Below are 27234 nucleotides of genomic sequence, written 5' to 3' on the forward strand. Positions count from 1 at the left end.
TTAGCAGCCTGCCACACTCGAGACATGTTGCTGGCCACATGGGTAGAGTGCCTTTGTCACTCTGTGGCTAGTAACAAAGCCTACACTGGGTGGAGATGCTTATCACCTCCCCCTTTCAGGAGCTGTAACACCTGGTGGTGAGCCTCAAAGGCTCACCCCCCTTGTTACAGCACCACAGGGCATTCCAGCTAGTGGAGTTGCCCGCCCCCTCAGGCCACGGCCCCACTTTTGGCGGCAAGGCCGGAGGAGATAATGAGAAAAACAAGGAGGAGTCACTGGCCAGTCAGGACAGCCCCTAAGGCTACCTGAGCTGAAGTGACTGACTTTAAGGAATCCTCCATCTTGCAGATGGAGGATCCCCCCAATAGGGATAGGAATGTGACCCCCTCCCCTTGGGAGGAGGCACAAAGAGGGTGTAGCCACCCTCAGGGCTAGTAGCCATTGGCTACTGCCCTCCCTGACCTAAACACACCCCTAAATTCTGTATTTAGGGGCTCCCCTGAACCTAGGAACTCAGATTCCTGCAACCTAAGAAGAAGAGGACTGCTGAGCTGAAAAACCCTGCAGAGAAGACGGAGACACCAACTGCTTTGGCCCCAGCTCTACCGGCCTGTCTCCCCCCTTTATGAAGAAAACTGCTCCAGCGACGCTTTCCCCAGGACCAGCGACCTCTGAATCCTCAGAGGACTGCCCTGCTCTAAAAGGACCAAGAAACTCCCAAGAACAGCGGCCCTGTTCATCCAAGACTGCAACTTTGTTTCCAAAGCAGCAACTTAAAGACAACTGCATTTCCTGCCAGAAGCGTGAGACTTGCGACTCTGCACCCGACGCCCCCGGCTCGACTTGTGGAGAACAAACACTTCAGGGAGGACTCCCCGGCGACTACGAGACCGTGAGTAGCCAGAGTTGCCCCCCCTGAGCCCCCACAGCGACGCCTGCAGAGGGAATCCTGAGGCTCCCCCTGACCGTGACTGCCTGACTCCCAGATTCCGACGCCTGGAAAAGACTCTGCAGCCCCCAGGACCTGAAAGATCGGAACTCCAGTGCAGGAGTGACCCCCAGGATGCCCTCTCCCTTGCCCAGGTGGTGGCTACCCCGAGGAGCCCCCCCCTTGCCTGCCTGCATCGCTGAAGAGACCCCTTGGTCTCCCATTGATTCCAATTGAAAACCCGACGTGTGTTTGCACACTGCACCCGGCCGCCCCCGTGCTGCTGAGGGTGTACTTTCTGTGCTAACTTGTGTCCCCCCCCCCCCCGGTGCCCTACAAAACCCCCCTGGTCTTCCCTCTGAAGACGCAGGTACTTACCTGCTGGCAGACTGGAACCGGGGCACCCCCTTCTCCATTGAAGCCTATGCGTTTTGGGCACCACTTTGACCTCTGCACCTGACTGGCACTGAGCTGCTGGTGTGGTAACTTTGGGGTTGCTCTGAACCCCCAACGGTGGGCTACCTTGGACCCAAACTTGAACCCCGTAGGTGGTTTACTTATCTGCAAGAACTAACAATTACTTACCTCCCCTAGGAACTGTGAAAATTGAATTTGCAGTGTCTAGTTTTAAAATAGCTATATGTGTTTTATTTGAAAAGTATATATGCTATTGTGATTATTCAAAGTTCCTAAAGTACTTACCTGCAATACCTTTCATGCAAAGTATTACATGTAGAATTTGAACCTGTGGTTCTTAAAATAAACTAAGAAAAGATATGTTTCTATACAAAAACCTATTGGCTTGGAATTGTCTCTGAGTGTGTGTTCCTCATTTATTGCCTGTGTGTATGTACAACAAATGCTTAACACTACTCCTTTGATAAGCCTACTGCTCGACCACACTACCACAAAATAGAGCATTAGTATTATCTCTTTTTGCCACTATCTTACCTCTAAGGGGAACCCTTGGACTCTGTGCATACTATTCCTTACTTTGAAATAGTGCATACAGAGCCAACTTCCTACAGTCTGTGTGTGTGTGGGTGGTGGACTTTGTGGATGAGAGAGACATGAAGAGTGTACTGTTTTTTGTAGGGTAGTCTTGTTATGTAATAGACAAGGGGATGCGAGGTTAAGAGTGACATGTTTATTTTGTTTGCGTCTGTTTAGTGTGGATGGAGTATGGGTTAGGGGTGGTGGAGGAGTATGTGGATCATGATGTAAGGCTCTAAATTGTGCAGGGGAGGAGAGGCAAGTGAATGAAAGCTGCTGGGTTGGGGTGCTTGTAGTAGGGGTTTGTGAAGAGTGAGAAAGTAGGGGTAAAGATAGGACGGGACTTGTATTCTTAGTGTAGTCCTGAGGGTGGGATTGGGTGTGACCATAAGTATAATGAAAGTTTGTGTTGATTTGATGTGCGTGGTCTGTATTGTTTTTGTGGAATAGTGAGAGGGGATATTGATGTAGTTGTTTTTGGTGAGGGATTTGTTTGCGAGTTAGTGCTGGTGAGTGGAATTAGAAGGGGTGTTGATCTGTTTTGGAGATAAATGGATGAGGTGTGTAAGAGGGGATGGATGTGTGTCAGGGGAGTTTGTGTTAGTTGTAATGACTGGAAGAGGTAATATCTGTGGTGGAGTGAAGTGTGGGGATTCTATGGGTGTGTGTAATTGGTGAAGAGAGGGGAAGGGTGTTTGAAGTTTGTGTGTTGGAAGGCTGGGTTTAGGGATTGTTATGATGAAAGGTGGTCTGTGTGTAGCAAACCGAGGATAGTGTTGTTGGTTAGTATGAACAGGGAGAAATGTATAGTGTGGTTTTGTGTTGTGGGTGATGGCAGGTTGTGTTGGTGGGAGTGGGCAGAGTAGTGTTTTTTGTGAGAATGCAGGTGTTTGACTGTTGCAGTTGTGGAGGATATGCATATATGTGTTGTATAATAGGTATTGTGTTGGGTGATGGGACATTGCAATCTGTCTGCGGTCAGTTTGTGATGCATGAGTTGGATGTCTTTGCAGATAATGTGTTTGCATGTTGACGGATGTGTAGGGAGTGAAATCATTCCTGGTCATTTGAGAATTGGGAGGCATTTCTGGCCCTAGGCCTTAGTCCCTACAAGTCCTGAACAGGCCCAAACAGGCAACTGCCCTTGTCCTCTCCGCCCTTTGCTGAGACGCCCTGAGTCCTAAGCTTAAATAGCCCTACTGGCCAATACAAACCTAGTCCTAACCCTAACCAATCGGATTTGTAACCCTGATTCAAACAACTAATGGGAGACCCAGCCCTAATCACCATTCATACCCCTAATCCTGACCACCAATCACAACCCCAGCCCCAGAACCAGCAACCAGTCAGAATCTCAGCCCTATCCACCAATTACAGCCCCAGCCCCAGCCCTGGAACCAGCAACCAATGGGAAGACCAGCCCCCAACAAACTATCACAACAACATATGCAACAACCAATAGGAACTTATATAAGGAGCAAGTTAACTGAAGTCCAGTCCCTGTGGGCAGGGAGGAGGCAGCTGCTGCTCTATTCAAAATCTCCTTGGATACAGACAGGCTGAATCCAAGCTAGCAGAGTCTACTTTCTAGGTAAGGGAGAGATTGTTTAAAAACAAACACTAGAATACTGCTTGTCGCGCACTCTGAAATGTGGCTTTTTTAAGGCAAAAAAACAGGGGAAGCAGACAGTTTCTAAACACAATTTAAATCACAGAAACAGATTAAACAGTCTCCTAAACACACTCTGCAAGATGTATCTAGCCTTTTTACTTAGAAAAGAGGGGTGGGGGTTATGAGGTCATGTGCCACAATCTAGAAAGGTAATTCACACAGTCACTGCATGTTTGATGTCATGTCTGTCCCATGTTGTCAGTTTGCCACGTGTGTTTAAATTGTGTAGGTTGCAAATGAGAGTGAGGGACTGATCCTCTCACCTGCACTGTTATGGGGTTCAGAGGCTGAAATACATGTAATGTATGCAAAACATCCATGTTTATTAGTGTTGACTTTGTACTTAAACACTTCGATCAGTCCACTGCAGGATTAAAAATATATTGGTGCTGTGCTAGCATACCTACTTACAGCCTGTGGTACTGCACCCCTGTAAATCCAGTCATTTTGCTATGCTGCATCTTACATTTAAGTTACACCATGAATTGCTGCTGCTATTCAGCAGATAAAGCCTGTTCTGCAGTACCACCCACTGCTAGGTTGTTTGTTGCAGTATAAAAAGCATTTATTTTCTAGCAATACTTACTTTTCTTCATAATTTGGCCATTCTGATTCTTAATCTACAATTTTTCTCCCTCCCGTGTGGCAAGATTTAATTTCCCAGTTAATAAGAAAACCCTTGACCTTTGCCTCCATCTTCAGGTCCAACTTTATTCCTGTGCGTGGACATCCTTTTATTTAAACATAGAAAATGCAACTAAAACAATATATAATGCGGAAGTGATATGGTTCCACTTACTTAGGTCGGTAATATGGCTCTAAAAATCAAAAGCAGTTTATTCGGTCTAAGCCTGTGAAATCATGGACGTATACAGCCTGTTTATCAAGACTGTAATTTTATAACTGCAAAGCCTCACCCCCTTTCAGATCTTGGTAAAGAGGCCAAGGCCCAGGGTCCAAAATTATGGAGCAGTCTCTGTTCCAGCCTACACAGGAAAACTGATTACTTGCAGTTTGGGAAACTCCTGAAAATCTTTTTATACAGAGTTTCTACTAAGCCCATCATACCTTTGGGGGCTGTCAAAGAAGCGAATGTCTGATACAGGTTCCTACCACACATACAGTTGGACTGGATTTTGAACTTAAAATCTTGGTTTTCCCCCTCTGTTCAACGCTTTGAAGTGATATGATGTGTGGCACTGGGGAGGCGTGACCAGCAGCCGATGCAGTAGGACACGAGTCGCTGAGTTCCTGCCCGACGACCCCACATCCCTAAAAGTCCTGCAAATATGAAGGCCCCATTGGAGTTGGAACCCCCAGTAACCCTTTCACAGACCTCCTGAGCCCTAGATGTGGGACCTGAAAGCCACATGAGTGATTGAAAAAGACTATACTCGAGGTCTCATACAACCGCAAGGGGCCAAGACAATATGGTGGCGTCCATGGCATGGAACTGTGTAGACTCCTACGGGACAAGGGAGGTCCTGCGTGCCTCACGATGCGAGCGTGAGACCCTGGCGTCCCTGTCTCATCACTGATTGCTCTGACTTGTGAGTGCAGAATCGGAGGGGGGCTGAGAAGATTGAGGGAGCTGCGCGATCGGCAGCACTCCTATGGAGCAGCAACGCGGCAGAGGAACAGAGAGGAGACAACAGAACATGAGAGCCCCCAGGTGCAGCCACCTCGATCGGCCTGGGCCTCTGCTGTGGGCCCCTAGACCAGCAGGTGGGTACAGGAATAGCCAGGTGGGTCTGTGGGTCCCGAGCAGCGCGAGGGGGCAGAAACAAGATGGCAACACCTGGGGCGTGAAAATAAGAGCCGCCTACGGAGCAGAAGAGGAACCAGTGTTTGGAGGAAGGACCCTGCAAGAGGTTGGTGACCCTAGCTGGCTACCAAAAGACCTGTTGGGCAGAAATGGTGACTGAAGAGGGTAAAAACAACTATAGAGGCCATGTAACAAACAGAACCCCTGCAGGACAATGACTGAGGCAACAGGATGAGGTGAGGAGGCTGGTTCCAAGGGCCACTAGGGCTGGTGGAGCTGCAGGGGACTATGGAAAGATGATTGCTGGTATCGCACTGGAGAGCACAGAGAACCTACAGCCACCAGGCATGCAGCAAGTATAGGAGAGCGCCCTTAAAGCAAACAATACCTTGTTGCGACAGGAACATTAGAGGTACCCCAAAGCCAGAAGGGGGACTGGTGTTGCTTACTCCTGACCTTAAAACGCCTAGAGGCCTGTGAACCCAGGGCTAGAGGTGGCCATAGCAACATCATGAGAACCCGATACAAGAACTCCTCCATACTTCGAGCTCCCAGCCTTGCTCCCAAGATGGTATAAAATAAAACAAGGGAGAAGAAGAGCACTCAAGTAGCATCCCGAGGGGCTTAAGTCAGAATGCTTCAGAGGGCACGTAGGCTAGCAGGCCAACTAGGGTAGATCCTGCGTGACTACTTGCCACTACTAGCTACCATGGGAAAGATGAATAAAAGGAAATACGGAGCAGCGTAGAGCAATGGCAGACTCCCAACGAACCAGTATACCGTCCTAGAAGAACCCCAGCAGGGCCCCACGCTGACAGACGTCTTGCAAGTCATCACAACTACGAGACAATCACTCGAAACCAAGATAGATGCGCTGGGGTTAGACCTTGGCATTCTCAAGGACGATCATCGGAAACTGGCCGAAAGATTAACCATGATGGAGAAGACACTGACGGAGCTTAACCGCAAGGTGGGCTCCTTACAGATCAGACTTACAACGATGGAGGCGAAAGTGCGCACCCTGGAACTCCGAGCAGAGGACAGCGAGAATAGATCCCGGAGGCATAATATCCACATTGTAGGTATGCCTGGAAAAAGTGGAGGGGAGAGATGCGTTATCCTATTTTGAGAGATGGTTGCAAGAGGGGGTAGCATCAGAGGGACTCGCCACCTTCTAGGCGTTGGAGAGGGTGCATGGGGTCCCAGCAAAACCGCCGCTACATGGAATGCCATCTCGGCCAGTAATTGCTGGTCTCTTACATTACTGGGATCGCGACCATATCCTGGCGAGGGCACCAGAGATAATTGTGGACAATCAAAGTGATGATCTTCCCGGACTTTACCAAGGCCGTACAGAAACATGGAAGCTCAAGCAAGACTAAGACATTTAAACGTGAAGTATACCATGATGTTTCCTGCCCATCTTAGTCTCCACGGCTTAGGGGATGCATTTCTTTCACACACCCAAGGAAGTATGGGACTGGCTGTATCTCCAAGAGCTCCCTGAACCTAGCTATACAATGGTAATAGGCAAGAGTGCATGGAAGAAATCAATTAAAAAGAAAGCGTGAACCTCAATGGAGGCACACCAACTAAAACTGAGGCTCAACAAGATCAGCGAAGGGTGGTAGAAATAGTTGTAGAGATGACCTAGAAGAGACGAGAAGGCACCAGCCCAAAGGTGATGGACACAAATAGTGAGGTCTCCATATCTAGCGAGGGTTCTTCAGAACATTCAATGACGAGTTATCTAAAATCACCCGACACAGCGGATGAATGCTTTTGAGACTAGCTTACAAGCACACAGAACCATGTGACACCCAACGGGGGTTGAGGGGCATTCCCTACTCAACAAATACCTAGACTACTGCACAAGGAGGAACAGATCTTTAGGGAAACGACTGAGTTCTTAGAGTTGACTACCTACTCTAACCTGGTCAGAGAACATAGCACAGAGCTGGGGTGCAAATATATGATGACCATATTTGGGCAGGGGGGTGGGGGTGGAGGGGTGGGGGGAAGTCGGGCGGGATGCCCCCTGTTGATTGCAACCTCCCCTGCGACGTTGTTTGGTAGACATCTCCACCATTATTAAGTTAAGTACTATGGTTTAGATGGGGGTGGAAGGGGCACTTGTCCTGGGGAAAGGGTGTTTTTGGGATTGTTCAGTTAGCCTGTTTTGGGAATGGGGAGTTCGAAGTCACATCACCACACAAATCATTCTAATGAAAGGCCAAGAGAGCCCGGAAAAGCACTGTGTACAAGTTGGAAGAACCAAAATAATAAGGGATACGATTACACTTGTCAGACACCAGAACATAAGATAATCACTTGGAATATTAAAGGGATGCATACCATGGCTAAGCCATATAAAGTCCACTCCTACCTGCAGCATAGACAGGTGCATTTTCTGTAGGAGGGCAATATGCAGCCAACAGCCAAGGACGGGCTAGAGATACAAAGCAGGTGGCAAGGGCAGCTATGTTATACTACATACTCTGCATATGCGCAAGGGGCCCTGATCTGGTTTCGGGCTGGGACACGGTTTTAGTGTCCGAGTCGAATGATTGACTCGGAAGGTAGATATATGGTGGTAAAAGGTAGATTAGAGGGGAGCGATGTGGTGCTGGATAGTATATACAGCCCGAACGTAGATCAAAGCAGTTGTTCATTGGCATATCTAAAACCTTGGCCTCCTTTCTAATGGGACCAATAATACTGGGAGGGGATTATAACTGTATAGCAGACCCTACCCAAGATAGATCACACCCACCCCTTCCAAGCATGCAGACTGAGAGGGTAGCACGTGCCTTTTCAAGGTGGCAAAAAGAATGGGGGTTAGTAGACTCCTGGGGAAAGCAACATCCCATGGGTAGGGATTATTTTTACCATTCCAGCATATATGATATGCACATCTGCTTAGATGCTATATTATGCTCCCCAGATAGATATTCTGTTGTATGTACTTAAGAACGTATAACTCGCACCCTCTCAGATCACAATTCACTGTTACTCTGTCTTAGGTGGGGGCGAAGAGCGCCCCAATATTCCAATGTGGCGAGGACCCAGTCTTACAATCTTCGATAGGCACGGCTATTACTCACTATTTTGATGAAAACACGGGCACAGCTGAATCCCCCGTGGTGGAATGGGATGTGTTTAAGACATTAAGTAGAAAGGGATGCATCTCAGAACACATGGGCTAGGGGAAGCATTCATTTCTTGGACCTCTTTACTTTACAAGAATCCAACAACTAGAGTCTGCAAAGGACGTAAAATATCCCAGGATTACAGGGTGGAGAGGGGTACTAGACAGGGATGCCTCCTCTCACCCTTGCTATTTGCACTAGCCCTAGAACCCTTTGCCTCCTGGTCTCGAGGAGGGATGATGTATCGGGGCTTAGAAGGGAATCAAAAGGAGCACTATATTGCATTATATGCAGATGACATGCTTCTTTTCCTCCGTAACGCCCAGAGAGACCTCCCAGGAGTGCAATATATGGTAAAGAAATATGGCTCTTTGTCAGGACTCCAAGTAAACTGCAGCAAATCCAGTCTATTCCCAGTACAAGCAAATGGCATGCCCCCAGATGCTCTAGGACCCTTGCCCTGGCAACCTCGTTCAATTACGTATCTGGGAGTCCACATATACCATCACATAGACTATCTGCTGCATGGCAGTCTGGGTAGGACCATGAGAGGTCTGAAAATGAGCATAGTGTTCTGGTCTATACTGCTGATTGTGTTAGCTGGGAGGGTGGATCTTCTAAAAATGGTGGCACTTCTCTGGTTGCTATACTGAGACATTATCCCTCTGGGTTCCTAGGGAATACTTTAGGGAAATTGATAAGATAATAATGGGATTCATATGGGATTCTGGCCGCTGCCGCATGTCTCTAACCACACTGCAAAGACCGACAAGAGAGGGGGGAAGGGCAGTCTCAGAATTTGAGGCTTACTACCTAGCAACCCACCTACAATGGCTTACACAATGCGTAGCGGGAAGAAAAACACAGCGGAGATCACTCCCCATATTGATCCCTTACCTAGCAGCTCTGCGTAAAGCGATTCTAGGACTCCCAGACACTGGTAGTGAAAATAAACCTGAATTTCAAGTTACACAACGGTGTTGGGCAAGACATCTCTGGAAAATACCCACGCGGGTCCCATATTCCCCAGATCTCCCAATAGGGTTTTTGGAGGAACTTCCACACAGAGTGTCTTTGAGGGGGTTAAGGTCCTGAAAAGAATCAACGGCGACCGAGATCGGAGCGCTCTGATTACTGAACGCTCCTTCCATTTGAGTACTTTGGTGCCCAATATGAGTTGCATAGAAGTCACTTTCTACTTCATAAAGGAGTTACGGAAGCTATTACTTGACACTGGAATGCTGGGATAGAAGACCCTGGTACCGAGAAACAAGAATTGCTGGAGGCTGAATGCATGGGACCTAAAAGATGCAGAAATACCACGGGAATTGAGAGTAGAGACCGAAGAAAATAAGGACTCTGTGACCTCCGCTATCTCGCTTTGGGAAGCCCATAAACCAGTTCTTCAGGACACAGCTCAAAACATATATGCGCAGAAACGTTGAAGGGAAAGGGAGGACCTATAGTCAATAGAGAGCCAATTGTTGGACTTAAGAGCAAGACCATGGGGCTGTGACTGACCCACACATCCAGCGTAAACTGTTGATCTTGCAAAAGGAATACAAGGCACTGGCGCACCATGAGGCGAGGGACCTAGCCCTGAGACACTGTTTGTACGAGGTGGGGGATAGGACAGGCAAACTCCTTGCCTGGCTGGGCCTCTGAGAAAGAGAAGCCACATGAGTATACTCCATAGTAGGGGATAGTGGGACTGTACATAACACTAACTCCGAGATCGCTAATGCATTCGTGAAATACTGTGAGCACCTCTAGCACACCAGGGGTGTGGAATTTAATAAAATATCTACTTGTCAATGGGACGGGTTGCTTTTTAAATCTATTTGTCTTGTAAAATAATCTACTTATACCTTTGGTGCCATTTAGTGTGGTCACAAATTATGGCAGCAGTCACTTTATGTAAAAGCTCTTATAATAGCCTCTCTGATTTTGCTCAGGCTACTACTATAATAGGGCTTGAATACTTGCAATTTCAATCATAATTTTTTTATTTTGCCACCTTTCCGCAGATCTACATACTGGAGCTGGAGGAAGCAGTATGCAATAGTTCCAGGGCTGAATGCCTTTAAGTCTGCAAACCTAACTTGCATGTTTTAGGGATTTTCACCAGTTCCCCTCTTTTCTCATAATGATGAAGGTTGGAAATGTACTCCTGACAATGGCAGAAGTAGAGGTTCTTCCAGGGTTGGGAAAAAAGTGGTTGGAGGGAAAATGAACTTGTAACCGCTCAATAGATTTTCATATGAGCAGATCTACACATGCATAATTGCTTGTGCTAAAATACAGTTCACAAATATTTTCTAGGAACTGGATTCCCTGGTCAACTTCTGTAAGTTCTTGTGAATTGAGTCCCTAAATAGGTCTCGTGTTAACAAAGACATTTTGTTTTTATTAAACTTATATTTCTCTCTCTGTCGGCTGGCTGTACTGTGAGTGATCACATTCAGTTCTTCCACAAGGAGTATATTGGCACACAAAGTAGTTGTGTTCAGTGCCAGGAACTACTGTGGCAGTCAGTGGCGTAATGAAACTGGAGGGGGTCCCCCTTCAAAAAACATGGAGCCCCCCCCCCAGGCTCGCTCAGGACAAGTGTTAAAATGGTGAGGGCTTGGCAGTTCCCACAATAAAGTGTTACAAAATCCATGTCAAAACGAGACACTCATTGATGAAACTAAAAGACTCACAAAAAATATTGGATCTGTTGGCTTTGCCAGCGCTTGTTTATTTTCATGCGCTTCGCATAATCTTGTTAAAAATGGTTACATTGATTTTCCATTAGGAATATTTCTTGGGAATACTAGCATGCATCAACACATTATACTAAATGACGCTTCAGAGAAATGGCACCCAAAATTTCATAGTAGCGAAATGTTTTTTCTTTTTTTCTTTTTCTACTTGTTTTTTTTCTGACCATTTTATTTTGAAAACAGAGAATCATGACTCTGGCTTACAAGCTTCTGCAAACATTTTCATCTAATCAGAGAGCATTCTGGGAGCATTATACTTAGCATAATATTTTGTTAAACTTTTCAACGTGTGTAGACTTTTTTTAATTTTTATTGGAACCACTCTCAGTAGTGTAGTGTGACCCTAAAACATTTATTTACAACGCTCACCCTAATAATGAAGGCTTTTCATTAATGGACCATAAATAAAAGTTCCAACAGCATTAACATAGGTACATACATATTACCTCAACTACAGACAGTTCCCTTCTCGGTAAACTGGTAGCCAAAGGGTTTGTGCTGTGGACGTTTTGGGCCTGCTTGTCCCAAGGACAAAATAAACAAGAAAAACGGTTACCCTTGACTCCAAACAATATGTCCCGGCGTCAGACGGTAGGAGTTCCACATCCCTGCATACGCACACAAACGTGAGCCCATCCCTCATTGGGAACTACCTGGCGCAGATCCCCATGCCACGCTTGACAGCGGAGGACAGGAACACACTAGCTATAGACCCTGAAGAAATTAAAACCGCTATTGCCACGATGTCCCCAGGGAAGACCCCCAACGGCCTCCACGAGATTTGCAGAGGGCCACGATAGTGGTTGTGGGAAAGTGCCCTCTTTCTTGGCATGGTTACCCCCATTTTCCGCCTGTTGTCAGATTGTTTGAATGTGTCTACTGGGTTCCTGCTAACTAGGACCCCAGTGGTTTTGCTCTCTCCTATAAATTTTACCTTTTCTTCTCACAATTGGCTTACTGGTCCCCCCATAATAGTTCTTAGCATATGGTACCTAGGTACCCAGGGCATTGGGGTTCCAAGGGAACCCTATCAATCAATCAGGGATTTGTAAAGAGGATCTCAAGGGGCAGAGGGGAGAGGAAGAAGGGGGGGGGTGCTGCTACTTCTCAAACAGCTAGGTCTTGAGAAGTTTGCTAAAGGTAATGAGGTCTTTGGTCTGGTGCAGGTGGGTGGGAAGAGTGTTCCACGTTTTGGCAGCGAGGTGTGACAATAATATACCGCCAGATGTAGTTCTGCAGACGTGTGGGACTGTTGCAAGGACGAGGTCAGCGGAGCGGAGATGCCGGGTGGCAGTGTAGAAGGAGAGTCGTTTGTTGAGGTATTCTGGTCCGGTGTTGTGCAGTGCTTTGTGAGTGTGGGTGAGGAGCTTGAACATGATTCTCTTGACTGGGAGCCAGTGCAGGGTTTTCAGGTGGTCTGTGATGTGGCAGTGGCGGGGGATGTCCAGGATGAGGCATGCGGAGGCATTCTGGATGCGTTGCAGCCTCTTCTGGAGTTTGGCCGTGGTTCCTGCGTAGAGGGCATTGCCATAGTCCAGTTTGCTGCTTACGAGGGCTTGGGTGACTGTTCTTCTGGTTTCGGTGGGTATCCATTTGTGTATCTTTCGGAGCATGCCGAGGGTGTTGAAGCAGGAGGAGGAGATGGCGTTGACTTGCTGGGTCATGGATAGTGAGGGGTCCAACATGAATCCTAGGTTGCCTGCGTGGTCAGTGGGAGTCGGAGCGGTTCCGAGAGTGGCAGGCCACCAGGAGTAATCCCATGCGGAGGGGGTGGAGCCGAAGAGAAGGACTTCCGTCTTGTCCGAATTGAGTTTGAGGCAGCCCTATGGGCTGCTGCAGTTAATTTGCCACTAATAGGGAGCCCATGCAAAGGGTTCAGCAGGCCTGCCACTGCAGTCTCCGTGAACCGGGTGCATGCACCTAGTTTCACTACAGGTCAGTCGCCCCTATTGTAGGCCCTCTCAGCCCAGAGGGCAGTGTGCAGGTACATCCATGTGAGGGCACCCCTTCACTAGCAGAGGTGACCCCACAAACTCCAGCACCATTTTACTGGAGTTCGTGAGTGCATGGACGCCATTTTATATATGTACTGGACATAAGTCACTACCAATGTCCAGCAACATAATGGTAACTCCGAACCTGGGGATATATGGTATCAAACATGTCGGAATCATACTCCAATACTATTGCAACACTTGGAAGTATGATTCCACGCACTGTGGGGGCTCCTTAGAGGACCCCCAGCATTGCTACCACAGTCTTACAGGGTTTCTTGGGCAGCCCAGCTGCTGACACCCCTCAAACAGCTTCCTGCCCTCCTGCTGCTTAATCTGATCAAGCTCAGAAAGGCAGAACAAAGGATTTCTTTTGGAAGAGGGAGGTAACACTCTCTCCATTTGGAAATAGGTGTGTCTAGCTTGGGAGGGGTCGCCTCCCCAAGCCACTGTTTTGCTTTGTAGGGCACATTTGGTGCCCTCAGTGCATAAACCAGTCCACACCGGTTCAGAGACCCCCAGTCCCTCTGGCACAAAAACGGACAACGGAAAGGTCAGTGACACTCCCCTGTTCATCACCACCCCAGGTTTGGTGACTAGAGCTCCAGCAGAGGGTCCCTGGGTTGTGCCATCTTGATTTTGATTCTAGGGTTGGCAGGGAACTCTGGGAGCATCGGAGTGGCCAGGCCAGGCAGGTGACGTCGGAGCCCCCTCCTGATACGTGCTTACCTGGGTAGGTGACCAATCCCCCTTTCAGGGCAATTTAGGGTCTCTCTCTTGGGTGGGGTCCTCAGATTCGGCTTGCAAGATTCCAGCAGGACTCCTCTGCAACCTTTGCTTTGACTTCTGGCCTCCGGAACCACAACTGGAACCTCCAGGAACCTACAAGCTGTAGATCCACGCGTAAGACTCTTCTGCAACATTGTATCCAGAGTTCCTGCCAGTTTTGCAACAGTTCCCTTGCCGTGCATCCTAAGAAGACTGACAACAAGCGACGATGGGCTGCATGGATCCTCTCTCCTGCTGAGCTGCATAGATCCTGCATCACGGGTGGTGGTCCGGAGTCGTCCTCTTGGTCTTCTCTGCCCGCTGTCCAACTTTGATGGAGGTACCTTTGCCTTCCCATGCAGGACAGCAACCCCGTGCACTGCATCTCTTGCAGCTGCCAAGGCTTGTTTGCATCTCCTCCTCCTAGTATCCAGAGTTCCTGCCAGCTTTGCCCAGTTTCCTCGCTGTGCATCCTAAGAAGACTGCAACTCTTCATGCTGCACAAGAAGGAATCTCCCTTGGAGTGAAGGAGTCCTTTCCCTGCAATCGCAGGCAACTACAACAAGCGATGATCGGCTGTGTGGATCATCTCTCCTGCTGAGCTGCGTGGATCCTGCATCACGGTGGTGGTCGGGAGTAGTCCTCTTGATCCTCTCTGCCATCTGTCCAACTTTGGTGGAGGTAAGCTTTTGCCTTCCCACGCAGGACAGCACCCCGTGCACTGCGTCTCTTGCAGCTGCCTAGGCTTGTTTGCGTCTCCTCCAAGGGATCTTCAGGCGACGTGCAGCTCCAGTCCCCAGCACTCCTTCCTGCAAATCCCAGCCTGCGGCGTGGGATCATCTTTTGTAGTGCTGCATGGGTTTTTTCAGTGGCTTCTGTGGGACTTCTGTTGGTGATGCCTATGCTACTGTTGACTCCCTGTGACGCTGTGGGTCCCCTGTGACTCCCCCCTCCTGGGTTGAGTCCTCCTGGGCCTTGCTGGTCCCCAGCAGCACCTCTTTTCCACTAAACGCAAGTTTGGCTTTGCCAAGGCTGGTTGGTGGAAATCCTGCACCCACACCCGTCTGCAATCTTCCTTCCGTCGTGGGACATCTGCATCCATCTGGAGATCTTGACTGACTACTGGGCTGTAGTGCTGACCTGTTCTTCAGAACCGTCGAACAACTCCTGCATCCACAACTGGGTGGATAGTAGCTCCTAGTCCTCCTGGACTCCACTGTGACTCTTGGACTTGGTCCCCTCTCTCCACAGGTCTTCTTTCTTCAGGATTCCTCTGCTCTTTTTCTTGCATTCTTCTCTCTGGGTGTCTTCTTTTTCTTCTTTTCCTCTTTTTGAGTGGTTTGGGGGAAATCCAGTGTTTTACTTCTGCATTCCTGGTTGCTGGAGGGTACTGTGTTACTTAGCTTTGTGGTTTTCTAATACCCCCAGCTCCCCTCTACACATTTTGCTGACCTAGATGGGGGTACCTTGTTCGCATTCCATTTTTTTTAGTATATGGTTTGTGCTCCCCCCTAGGGTCACTATTGGTTATTACTGTTTGCACTGTTTTCTAACCTTTTCTCTATGCCTATTTCTGTTTGGTAGTGTATATATTTAGTGTATTACTTAACTCCTAAGGGTGGGTCACCTGCCAAGTGATCTGTGATAATCTGTGCTAAAAATAAAGTACCTTTTGTTTTTGTACAACTGTTTTCTTTCATGTGTGTAGGTTCTGTGTGACTACAGTGGTATTGAAGGAACTTTGCATGTCTCCTAGATAAGACTTTGACTGCTCATCCACAGCTACCTCTAGAGAGCCTGGCTTCTAGAAACAGCCTACACTTCACTAAGAGGGGTTACCTGGTATAAGGTGTGAGTACCATGGGTACCCACCACACACCAGGCCAGCTTCCTACAGTGGTGATTCCTAAGGAGGGGAAACCACACATACAAGTGTAATTCTTACCATCCTATTTCACTCCTGAACGTTGAAGTGACAATCCTTGCCAAGATACTTGCCACGTGGCTTGTCACAGTCATACACTAATTGATCCACCTGGATCCACCTGGATCAACAAGGTTTACGTCCAAGAGATCAACAAGATTAAATCTGTGTCGTATTTGCGCTTGGATTGATGCTGTTAGGGATTGTGAGGAGCCTCACTTGCTGGTAAGTCTCGACCCCCAGAAAGCATTTGATACAGTCCACTGGCTGTTTATGATGCTGGCGTTGGAGAGGTTTGGCCCAAGATTCCAGGAGTGGGTTAAGCTGCGGTATACCAACCCAATGGCACCTATCCATGTCAATGGTCACCAATCAGATCAGTTTCCCATAAAAAGAGGCACGCATCAGAGTTGCCCTCTTTCACCTCTGTTGTTTGCTCTTACTATCGAGCCCCTTACGAGTATTATCCGGTCACGCACAGATATCCTAGGTTTCCAGGTGGGCGAGGGGGATAATGAATCTGAAAAGATCTCTCTGTATGCGGATTATATCGTTCTTTACATCACCAGCCTGGTAGAGATCTTGCACCAGATCTGGGATACACTTAAAGAATACAGGACCTACTCGAGCTATAGAATTAATTGGTCCAAGTCGACTTTTGTAGATAGGGGGGGCTTCATTGTGCCACCAGCGAACCTACACATAGATGGGGACGGCTTTAAATATTTGGGATCTACATAAAGAGAAACCTCATCAAAAGAAGAGAACAAAACCTTACCACAGTTATCTCTGGAAACACGCACCTGAGGACCACCCTACGTACCTGCTTGACAGAAGTCAATGCACAAATCTCACCTATGCTTTTTATTTGGGGGTAAAGGCTTGCAAGTGCTCCTGCTACCCACACAACTTAATGTAGATGCTTGGAACAAGGCAGGGTGCAAGATAGGGTGGCATGCTACACTTACTAGGGAAACGCCGTACTGGGAGGGTACCTACTTAAAGGAATTGGGGAGGTTGCTGGGCTTTCAAGGTGGTATACCATAGGTATTTCTAAATTAGGCCACCCTTTAAAGGAGGGTTTCACTGAAGACCTTTTTCGACCTGCAAGAGCTGTATCTTATTTCAAGATTACTAGCATTATCGTTACATTCAATTAGTGCACTCGCGGTGAGCCAAAAACTTAGCTGTATCGGACCTCCCAAACTGCGCCCCATTACAGGAACGTCTCCTTACAGGTCATCTGGAAGAGAAAGCCATCTCTTGGACATACAAAACATCCAATAATAACCATCCACACTCAAATGACTGGGGCCAATTGACGATACAGACTGGGAGACCACCCTTATGCACCCCTGTACAGTGGCTTACGACTCCAATTAAGTCTCATTCAGTTTAAAATTCTGCACAGGATGTACTATGATAGGGTGAGACTACACATAACCCCAACTCCAACCTGCCTCTGCTGTGTATCTGTAAGGGGCACGTTCATGCATACTCTGTGGACAAGCCTGAGTATACAGAAATACTGGTCAAGTATTAAAGGCTAATTGGGGCAGGTGCTTGAGGCACAGACACCGGTGGAGCTTCGCTACTTACTGCTCGGCATACACACAGATGTAGACCTGAAATACTCCAAACTCCTCTTTAGCAGTCTAGGACTAGTTGTGGCAAAGAGGTATGTTGCCAAGTACTGGGGATCTTCCGAGCCACCACAATCACAGAGTGGAGGCGAAGGATTGATCAGTATATGATGGCCAAGAGGGTGACTTATCTGGCCCGTGGATGCCCACAAAAATTAATAAGGTGCGGGGCCCAAGGAAGTCTTAACCTGACTTACAGGACGCGCTATCTACTTACAGGTAGAACATTACACTTGAACGCTGACACACAGTCTTACACAGTTGAACACAAATTATAATGGAAGCCCTTCCTTTGCTCAAACAGATGGGGGTAACAATTGCATTAGTGAGCTGCTTTGTTCACCTCCACCTGAATAGTGTGCTGAAGCTTCATTGGAGCTGCAAGATGTATGCATCTGCCATCGTCATGCTGAGATTGGAAAAGGACATTGAGCATTGGGTCTTGGTGTTTAACGATCAACTAAGGGGTCAGCCATTATGAGATGACAGTGCTGGTCCATAAATAATGTACCCCTTACTTAGAGGTGAACTCAGGTCATCTTTGCGACAGCACCTCTGGCCATTCAACTCTATTAATGCTTTGTTTTGTCAGTAAGCTGCAGCTTCAAAGGTGGCCTGGATTGCTCATGGCGCTTTCCACCTATATTTACTTTGACTGAAGACCACAGGGACCCTTGTCTAAGACTGCCTGCTACTCTCATAATACATGTATTGGCAGCCCCTTTTAATCACTGGATACAGTTTTTAGCAGGTAAATTGGGACTAACGTTTGCTGTTGACAGCAGGTCATCCATTTCATCTATTAACATTTTATATAAATGTAGTGATAATGCAGCATCTAGTAGGTTGAGTCAAACTGATAACTAGAACACATTGGAATCTCATGATTTCTGCAGCTCTGGTTATCTGGTGGGTTTCTTTGTAGTCACTAAAAGAAATTAGTATGACTATGTTTCATGGTCTAGAATAATCTTTCTTTCTTTTTAGATATGCTATTGCCCTAGCTCTGAGGGAAAAGCAGCGAGTAATATTTACTAGTCCAATTAAGGCCCTGAGTAACCAGAAGTATCGTGAGATGTATGAAGAATTCCAAGATGTGGGTTTGATGACTGGAGATGTCACTATTAACCCTACTGCATCATGTCTTGTGATGACTACAGAGGTAATTTTAACCTTTTTATTGTAAACACAATAACTGTTTTCAGTACCTGATTAGGAGATTTCCTTCCTACTGACTTTATTACGCACCTGTAATTTAAAAATTGTTATAATCTGCTTTGAAGCTGTGCAGTAGTCATAATTGTGAGATGTGTTTTTCCATGTGGGAGGATGGGAAGAATCCTGTATTGAGAGGACATTTGCAATAGACCCTTTCATCGTGTCATAGCTGTGAGGGGATGTCGCTTAATCTTACACCCTAAATCCACTCTTACAAAAAGCAGTTACTTTACAGCCTGTATGTGAAATCTGGTTGTACTACGATTTATGCCACTGTTGAACTGCAAGCCGCCTTTCACATTTTCTTGACCACAGTAGAACACCCTCTTCTGTGTATGTTGCTCATCATTTTGGTATCGTGATAACTAGGAATAGCATGGCCATCAACATTTACTAATGAGTGTTCTGGGTAGAGTGAATTAAAAATTTTGTGCCTTTTAGGTGACATTTTACTGAGCAGCAGATGATTATTGAAATGGTTTGCTAACATTTCTTGGTAATGTAAAATCAAATTCTGTTTTTTATACTAGATCTTAAGGAGCATGTTGTATAGAGGATCGGAGGTCATGCGTGAAGTGGCATGGGTTATTTTTGATGAAATTCATTACATGCGTGATTCAGGTATTTTAAACCATATATCAAACACTTATTTCTAAAAATGTACTAACTTGTAAAAAAAATATATATATATATATATATATATATATATATATATTTGAGTAAAAGTGTAAGAATGACAACCCATGTTGGCTTGTTTGATTTTAATTGAACCTATAAAAAACTTGCATACTGAATTATATTTAAATAAACATGACTTTCCAAGTCTATCATCTAAAGCTCACAAAAAGGACATGGTTATTTTAGGTGGGTGTGCCGTCCTTGCAACAGAACTTGGCATTTCATTGTCATTCTAATGTTAATTATGTCAAGTCTCAGTTGCTAACTAACACGTAGCAGGCAGCCTAAAAAAAGATGTATGTTAAAGAACCTGCTTCAGATTAATTCTTATTAGTTTTACGTGGTACTGTACATATGCTACACAACAAACCTTGCTGTTTGCTATGACGTGCAATTACCATACTGTTAGCAACTATCAAGTTTTTTGGTTGTTTTATTAATTTATAAGTGTTAGAAAAAGTATAAACATCCATACACTACACAATATTTAGGCAAAGTTGATAACAATACCTTTCATTAGGTATAGGAATGTACATGAATTGCACTCCAGAATTTATAGACAATATGATAAATATCACATTTTTTGGGTGTCTCTAACCTTGAAGTCTTTCAGCATTGGTCCTCATCCCCATCTTACTAAAAGATTTTTAGGTTTTACCTACAGAAATTATTTAGCCATCTGTTGTTGAAGATATGTTGTGGACAGTACTAATACTTGAAGTGGACTTTTGGTTTATCCCATTGCTGTTAATTGGTTAGGTTTCTTTTCCACCTCATTTGTTTGTTTCTTACCATCTTTTTGATAAGATGAATTATCTTTCTGTGGCCCACATCAGGAAATTACTTTGTTCTTTTTCTTTAACCTCTTATGGGACTGTTTTCTTGCCCTCTCTTCCATGTCCTCTCCCTTCTACCACATCTGAGCCCCTGTGGTGTGTATTTCTCCTTGTCAAATTTCCGTTCAAATGGCATGGGGGGGAATTTAAATACACACAGATATGGAGTTTAGCGACCCTGAACTCCATATCTCTAACTGCTCCTGAAGGGAAACTGTACTTTAAAGTTCTTTAAATGCAACCCCCCCATGTTAACCTATGAGAGAGATAGGCTTTGCAACATTGAAAAACAAATTTGGCAGTATTTTATTGTTAGGACATGTAAAACACATCCGTACATGGTCTACCTTCTAAATACACTGCACCCTGCCCCTGAGGCTACTTAGGGACTACCTTAGGCATGCCTTACATGTAGTAAAAGGGAAGGCTTGGGCCTGGCAAGTGAGCACACTTGCCGGGTCAAATTGGCAGTTTAAAAATGCTCACACACACTGCAGTGGCAGGTCTAAGCCATGTTTACAGGGCTAACCATGTTGTGGCACAGCCAGTGCTGCAGGCCCACTAGTAGCATTTGATTTACAGGCCCTGGGAACACATAGTACACTTTACTAGGGACTTATGAGTAAATCACATATGCCAATCATGGATAAACCAATCACCAATACAATGTACATAGGGAGCACTTGCACTTTAGCACTGATCAGCTGTGGTAAAGTGCGCAGAGACAACAAACCAGCAAAAACAGAGTCCAGCATACCATAAAAACAGGAGGTCAGAAGGGAAAAAGACTGGGCAAACACACCAAAAGATGCCAGGTCTAACACATGGCTTTCCGGTGGGGTTCAGATAAGATGATTATTTGACCACAAGAAGGATTACAGTGGGATTTGAATTCAGTGACACAGTTGTCTAAGAAGATATACAGGGGGAAGTTAAATAGGGCACAGAGAAATAGTGAATTGAAATGGGCTCATTGAGTTGAAGATTGGAAGCTTTCAGCCTTACAACTTTGGATGCTTTTGCAGAGGAGCCACGGGGTAGCCTAGGCAACAGCACAATGCCTTGAACACTACATTGTGCAACAATAAAACTTGATTATCCCCCAGATCTCTAAGGTCACTATGTTTTAGTGTTTAGGGACAACCCCTTAGCCTTATGTTGAGCTATGAGTCTTAGTGAAATTGCTTAAGACAACATAATTTATACTTGTCTCTGTGATGCTACTTCTGCTACTTCTAACCAGTGGTCAACTGTGAAGCTATTCTACTTTATTGTGCTAAAGGGTTTAAGACTCTAAAGCTCGACAGTGTGAATGGTTGTCTGGTAAAGCTTGATGTGAAGTTTAATGAGAGGGGTCACACAAGTTAGACTGCTAGCCAACGTTCTGCACCATGCAACTATACAGAAAAAGCATTTATCTTGAGTGGGGTGTAGGACTACAGATTTTTAAAGTTCTCTACCAATTTTTATACCACAGTGCCCATAGATGGTGTGTATAGAGTTTGGTTATGCTTCTGAGGTTATCTGCAAACTAAAATGAGATACCTGATAACCCACAACTAAAGAGGAATTCCTCATAGCTATCAGGACACTGAAAAGCATCAGGCTCAGATTAGTGTTGGTAAGCTTTTATTCAACACGTGCTTCCAGGTTACTGATTGTTCTGAAAATGGTACTCAACACTGGAGCAATGTCAAAGAAAACCATACCCTCAATGAAAGATGAAGTGGTATCACCGGTACTCTACTTAAGATTCGTAGCCTCACAATTATTAATTACTACCTGGCCAGATCTCAGAAGAACATTTTTGTGCCTTAAATATTTTGAAAGAAACGCTAAAGTGAGAACCTAAGAGGGAAAAATATTTAAAACAATGTTTAAAACAAAGCTCTTAACAATTTACTTTTAAACCCTTTTTCTTCCATAGGACATCTATTTAACTCCAGTCATTTCCCTTACCGAACACAGCCGGACCCTGCTTGATTGTTGATTTATACCACTGTTTTCCTTAAGCAAGGTTATGTTTCTCCTCTGTTCTGAGGCATTATGGTCTCTTTTACATACTGTAGCCAGTGTGATGGAACTATATCAGGTGACAGTGGGTACTCCTAGTGCCTACATGACTTTACGCTAACTGCGATATACATCAGCCTCCAGGCAAGGTCTACAAATGAAGCCCAGGATATATCTGTCTAAACTAGACCTCCTTGTTTGGCTTCAGGCCCAAAATGGTTTCTCCTCCAAGAACAGTGCAGAGGGAGAACTCAATGAATTTCTCTGCTGCATTTTGTGCAGCCTCTTAATCTTTCAGTAAGACACATGTAGCTTCCGCTTATTATCTCTCTCCCACACAGATTCTTTTTCCATTGCCGAGCCTCCCTTCAGCACCAGTTTTTGATCTGTCCATTGTTGGAGCTTGCAACCTGTCTGTGCAAAATGAGGAGGTTGTGCAATTGACACTGATGTTGACAGGTTAGATGCTGAATGGTTAATCGCTGAAAGAACCAGTATGTAGAGCAGTGCTGTGCAGTCTGTCTTCTGTAGGCAAGAGGATGATTGTGAGGGGGTACACACCAGCTACTTATATAATGTAGGTGAAGTGCAACAGGGGGTGGGTGATAATTTTTTTGTCTGTCAGAATTTTGAGTGGAGAGGCTGTCCTATTCAGCCCCTACCTCCCCTGAGAGAGTGTAGTAGCCAAGACAATGATGGACTCCAGTAGCCCCACCTTGATAATACACCATGAGCAGGTTTTCCCAAACTAGGGGCCGGGAGAAAGAAACATTTAAATTGATTATCCTTGGTTGTGCACCAGTGCAGTGCTGTTGAACAATCTCCCTAAATCCAGTTTTAACACAAAACATTGCACGTAGTCCCAAGCAAGACACAGGGTGAACCTTCCAGTATTTGTTGCTAGTTTTTTTTTTTTTTACTTCACATAGCTATTTCAACCTAGAATGTGTTCACTATATGCAATAATACACAACCATCCCAACGTCTGTGACTTTTTTGTTTAAATTGCAAAATATGGATGTGACCTAACAGCCAAGGCTCTCAACTTTGGAACTTCAGAACCAGGTTCAAATCCTAGCATTGCGTTGGCATCTTTTGAGTTTGAGCAAGTCATAATCCGTGTTCTTGCTATATAATAATGCTGTGTGTGTATTTTCACAAAAAATGTGTATTGGTTAAGTTTCCCGGCACCATTTTCCAGATAGATTATATATACATATACAGAAGGTTATCTAAGAAAAAAGTCCATCACAGACAGCCCATGTTCCAAAACTTCTTTCTTTTATTTTCTGAAGTTACTTGAAAAGTAATAACAGATGATGGACGGAATTTGGAACAAATCAAACATTCACCCCTAGTCACGGATCTGGGTTTAATCCATCAGTTTTGTTTTAGTTGCCACATCGTTCCAGTTTGGACCCAGCTTTATGCAAATCAGGCTTCACCCTACCCCCTCTGGGAACAGTCGGCCCGAACTGCCAGGCCAGGTCCTCCCTGGACCAGAAACAAGCATCCTGGGTCTGGTTTTGTGGCCCCATCCCTCATCAGCCAGGCTAGCTTGAATCTGGTGGCATAGCAAGCATGGGACCCACGTCTGGGCATACCCTTCCCACTTAGGGCGACAAATACAAAAACCACAGATAATGGACGGAATGTGGAACAAATCAAACTTTCACCCCCAGTAACAGATCTGGGTTTAATCCACAAGGTCAAGGCTGATTTGCGTATGTGGCTCAGTCCAAACTGGGGTGGCATTGTGAGCAAAAGAACAATAGATTAAACCCAGATCTGTGATTGAGAGTGTTTAAAAAGCTTCAGCGCTCAGTCCATCATCCTTTTGCGTTACTTGAAAAGCAGCAGAAATGTCCAATACTGTGTTGTCACAGTAAAAACAGCCAACACATGTTTTGAGACACAGTACAGGGATGTTTAATATTAATATATATATATATTTAAAAACAAATAAGGCACCCGAACCCCAATTTTACATATTAGCGCATTTGTTATGAAACATTTTTTCTGCAAATGAAAAGAAAAAAACAAAAAAGAAATCGCAAAGAAGAAATCAGAACAGCAGATGAAACAGATTTTCTTCATATGTGTACAAACAATAAAATTACATGTAGAGAAGAAGCAGTCTTATACTGTACAGCACAGCTTTATAAAACCAGTCGGACACATCACTGTAAACCAGAAACCCCACACCCAAAAAGGAATTCCTTTAGGTGGTAGTTATTGTGTGCTCCCTATTCATAAACCACTCAAATCACAGGTTGCAAGAAAATAAGCACTGAAACCTGAAGAAACAAAAAAAAAATGTAAGGCTCACACTAAAGTATGTAATATGTTGTGAGTCAGATTCTAACCCCTGTCCGTGCCTGTCAAAAGGCAAGTGAGTATTTTGCTATGCTATATCTAAATAAGTAAAGTGACAGGAATCTTAAAAACGACATGTTATGTACTTGTTCTCGAATCTTCTTCTAAATTGAAAGCAACATTGGTTCCCCAGTATAATTAAATTAATGTACAGCTGCCATTCCTGATGTAAAAGACAATGTGAAACAAAATCTTGAATCTGTATATTCCATATGCAGCTGTAAGCACACACAGTAATACACACATGTTGTAAACCAGCCCTTTGCTAAATATAGTGCTAGGCCAAGGCATATTTCTTAAAATCGCACCGACCAAGACAAGAAAACCCATTCACAGCAACTGTAGCTAACTGCACCCTGTCCGTAGGGTAGTACGGAGTCTGATTTAAAAAAAAAAAAAAAAAAAAAAAAAAAAAGAGAGAAGGTATAAATAGAGCAAGTGCCAAATAAACCCCCTGTAGACAAACACTCATAAAACTGCTTCTATGAGCGGTGAATATCTCACAAGAGCAAAATGTGTTTATTTATTTGTTTATTTTTTTTAAATGTAATGACCGGTAAGCAATCTCTATGAACTACATTGACGTTTGAGCCAGGCAGACTAAAGCGCATGATTCATGCTGGCAGGAGCAATGCAGCTCTCACATGAGCTACAGAAATTACAGCTTGACGACTAGTAAGCGGTCTTGGTGTCTCATAACAAACACTCCTTCTAACATATTGCAAACCTTTCCTCAAGGAAAGGTAATCTCATATAGCTTATACAAAGGCATGCAGTCTGTTACCTCATCTAAGATAGCTTGTGACCTCCAAACACCATTCGTATCAAGATCGATACATGCAACTTGTCCTTGATATCCCCATGATACAGGAGTCTACATTTCTATACAAGAAAAAAGACAAAAAAGAAACCACCAGAGTCCACTCCTGGTCCCCTGTACAACAAAAAAGCTAATCTAGCCCCACACCTCCTTACCTAACAATCAACATGATTTGCGCCAACTATAGCACATCAGAAAAACTACCAGAGTCTGTCCCAGCTTCTTACTTAAATATATCCATCAATAGAAGATACCTGTGTCTAACATGTAGCCCAAAGTAAACATACAAGAGATATTCTCAAATCGAACTCCCTGGAAGCTCCATTAACCCTTGTTAGGAACAATCATATTATTCAAAACACGCCATCCGAAGAGTTGGTAACTCTGGCCACCTCCCTACAAGTGAGCACCTAGCTCTCTACCTCTGTTAAATCAGATGAAATCAATATATACTGCAACGATAATTTCAGAAAACAGCCCTTTTCAAAATTATCCGCTAAAGATAAAACGTGTATCCCTAAATCTCACTCAGGTATCGAACCCTGACCCGTGTTGTGCATTCCAAGTGGAATTCCTGGTGTCCTAAACCTCGGATTGCATATTCACAGGGCAGTACTAAATATGACTACGAATTACCAATCACCATTTAAACATACTGAGAAGTATCCCATGCGTGTTCAAGCCTATTCTGAAACTTAGTGTTTAATAAGTGATGGTCAAGTAAAACTATCAGTTGATCGAACAGAATTCAATGTAAAGTACTGAACTGGCCTAATGTATAATATCAAAATCCTCAGATTAACATCGCTATAGATTTGAGGAATGCACAATCAGCCTCCTTCACAGCATCAAGTTTAACAACCAATCCTCCAAAAATCTTATTAAAAGCCCCTTCTAGTAGAAAATCAACCTCGGAACCTTCTGCAGAAAACATAAACCTACAACGACACTAGATATCACAGAAAAGCAGGTAATTCTACATCTACAGTCCAACCAAATCTCACTGTTTTGAAGTGATAATTATAATATTTCTCTAGCGCTTAAATTCCTGTCAAGGTCTCCAACTCTTCTGCTTATTTTAGCTTCCTCTATATCAATGATTGTTAAGCTCTCTAAATCTGAAATTGATTCTGTACACCTAAAACAAATCACCACAGGATACTTATTATCAAAATATTTTATGGCCCTGTTGTGTTCCTTCTATCTAACTTACAGTTTTCACATTATAGCCGCAATGTATTTTTTCCCAGAAACAGACACCATCCTATACTGCTACAAGTGTTCCAATTAATAAACAAATTAAAGTGAAATTGGTTGTTTCCAAAAACATCAGTGACCATTCTAACTTCTGATACATATTTGCAACAAATGCAGTTTCCACATTTGAATGAACGTTGAGGTAATTGTGACAACCACCCACTCATTGTGTTCTTACTAGAATAATGAATTGTCACTTGGACTAAGTAACATGCGCAAGATGGATGCCTTCCTCTATACCATTTTGGGCTTGTCTGTCAATATACCTCTAAAGTCAGGATCCAATATGGGAATGTCCCCGTGTTGGCATAACCTGTTTTAAATCTGTCTGTTACCACTGTTATAGGTTGTTAGAATTCTAACTTCTTTACAAGAGACAGCAGTGTTTCTAAAGCGTTTTTTAAGTAATTAATGACTAGTAATTGTATTAGCTAT

At 44.8% G+C, this 27234-nt stretch overlaps 1 protein-coding gene across 2 annotated transcripts in view; it reads left to right on the top strand.

The window, feature by feature from the left end:
* The window catches only part of MTREX (Mtr4 exosome RNA helicase), a 629876-nt gene that overhangs the window by 42439 nt on the left and 560203 nt on the right, over positions 1 to 27234 (top strand). For both annotated transcript variants that reach the window (XM_069222101.1, XM_069222093.1), the window contains exons 6-7: positions 18589 to 18763; positions 19350 to 19440. In XM_069222101.1, coding sequence (XP_069078202.1) covers positions 18589 to 18763; positions 19350 to 19440 — 266 coding nt within the window. The remainder of the gene's footprint in view (positions 1 to 18588; positions 18764 to 19349; positions 19441 to 27234) is intronic.

This window comes from Pleurodeles waltl, chromosome 1_1, assembly GCF_031143425.1.
Source record: "Pleurodeles waltl isolate 20211129_DDA chromosome 1_1, aPleWal1.hap1.20221129, whole genome shotgun sequence".
Taxonomy (NCBI): domain Eukaryota; kingdom Metazoa; phylum Chordata; class Amphibia; order Caudata; family Salamandridae; genus Pleurodeles; species Pleurodeles waltl.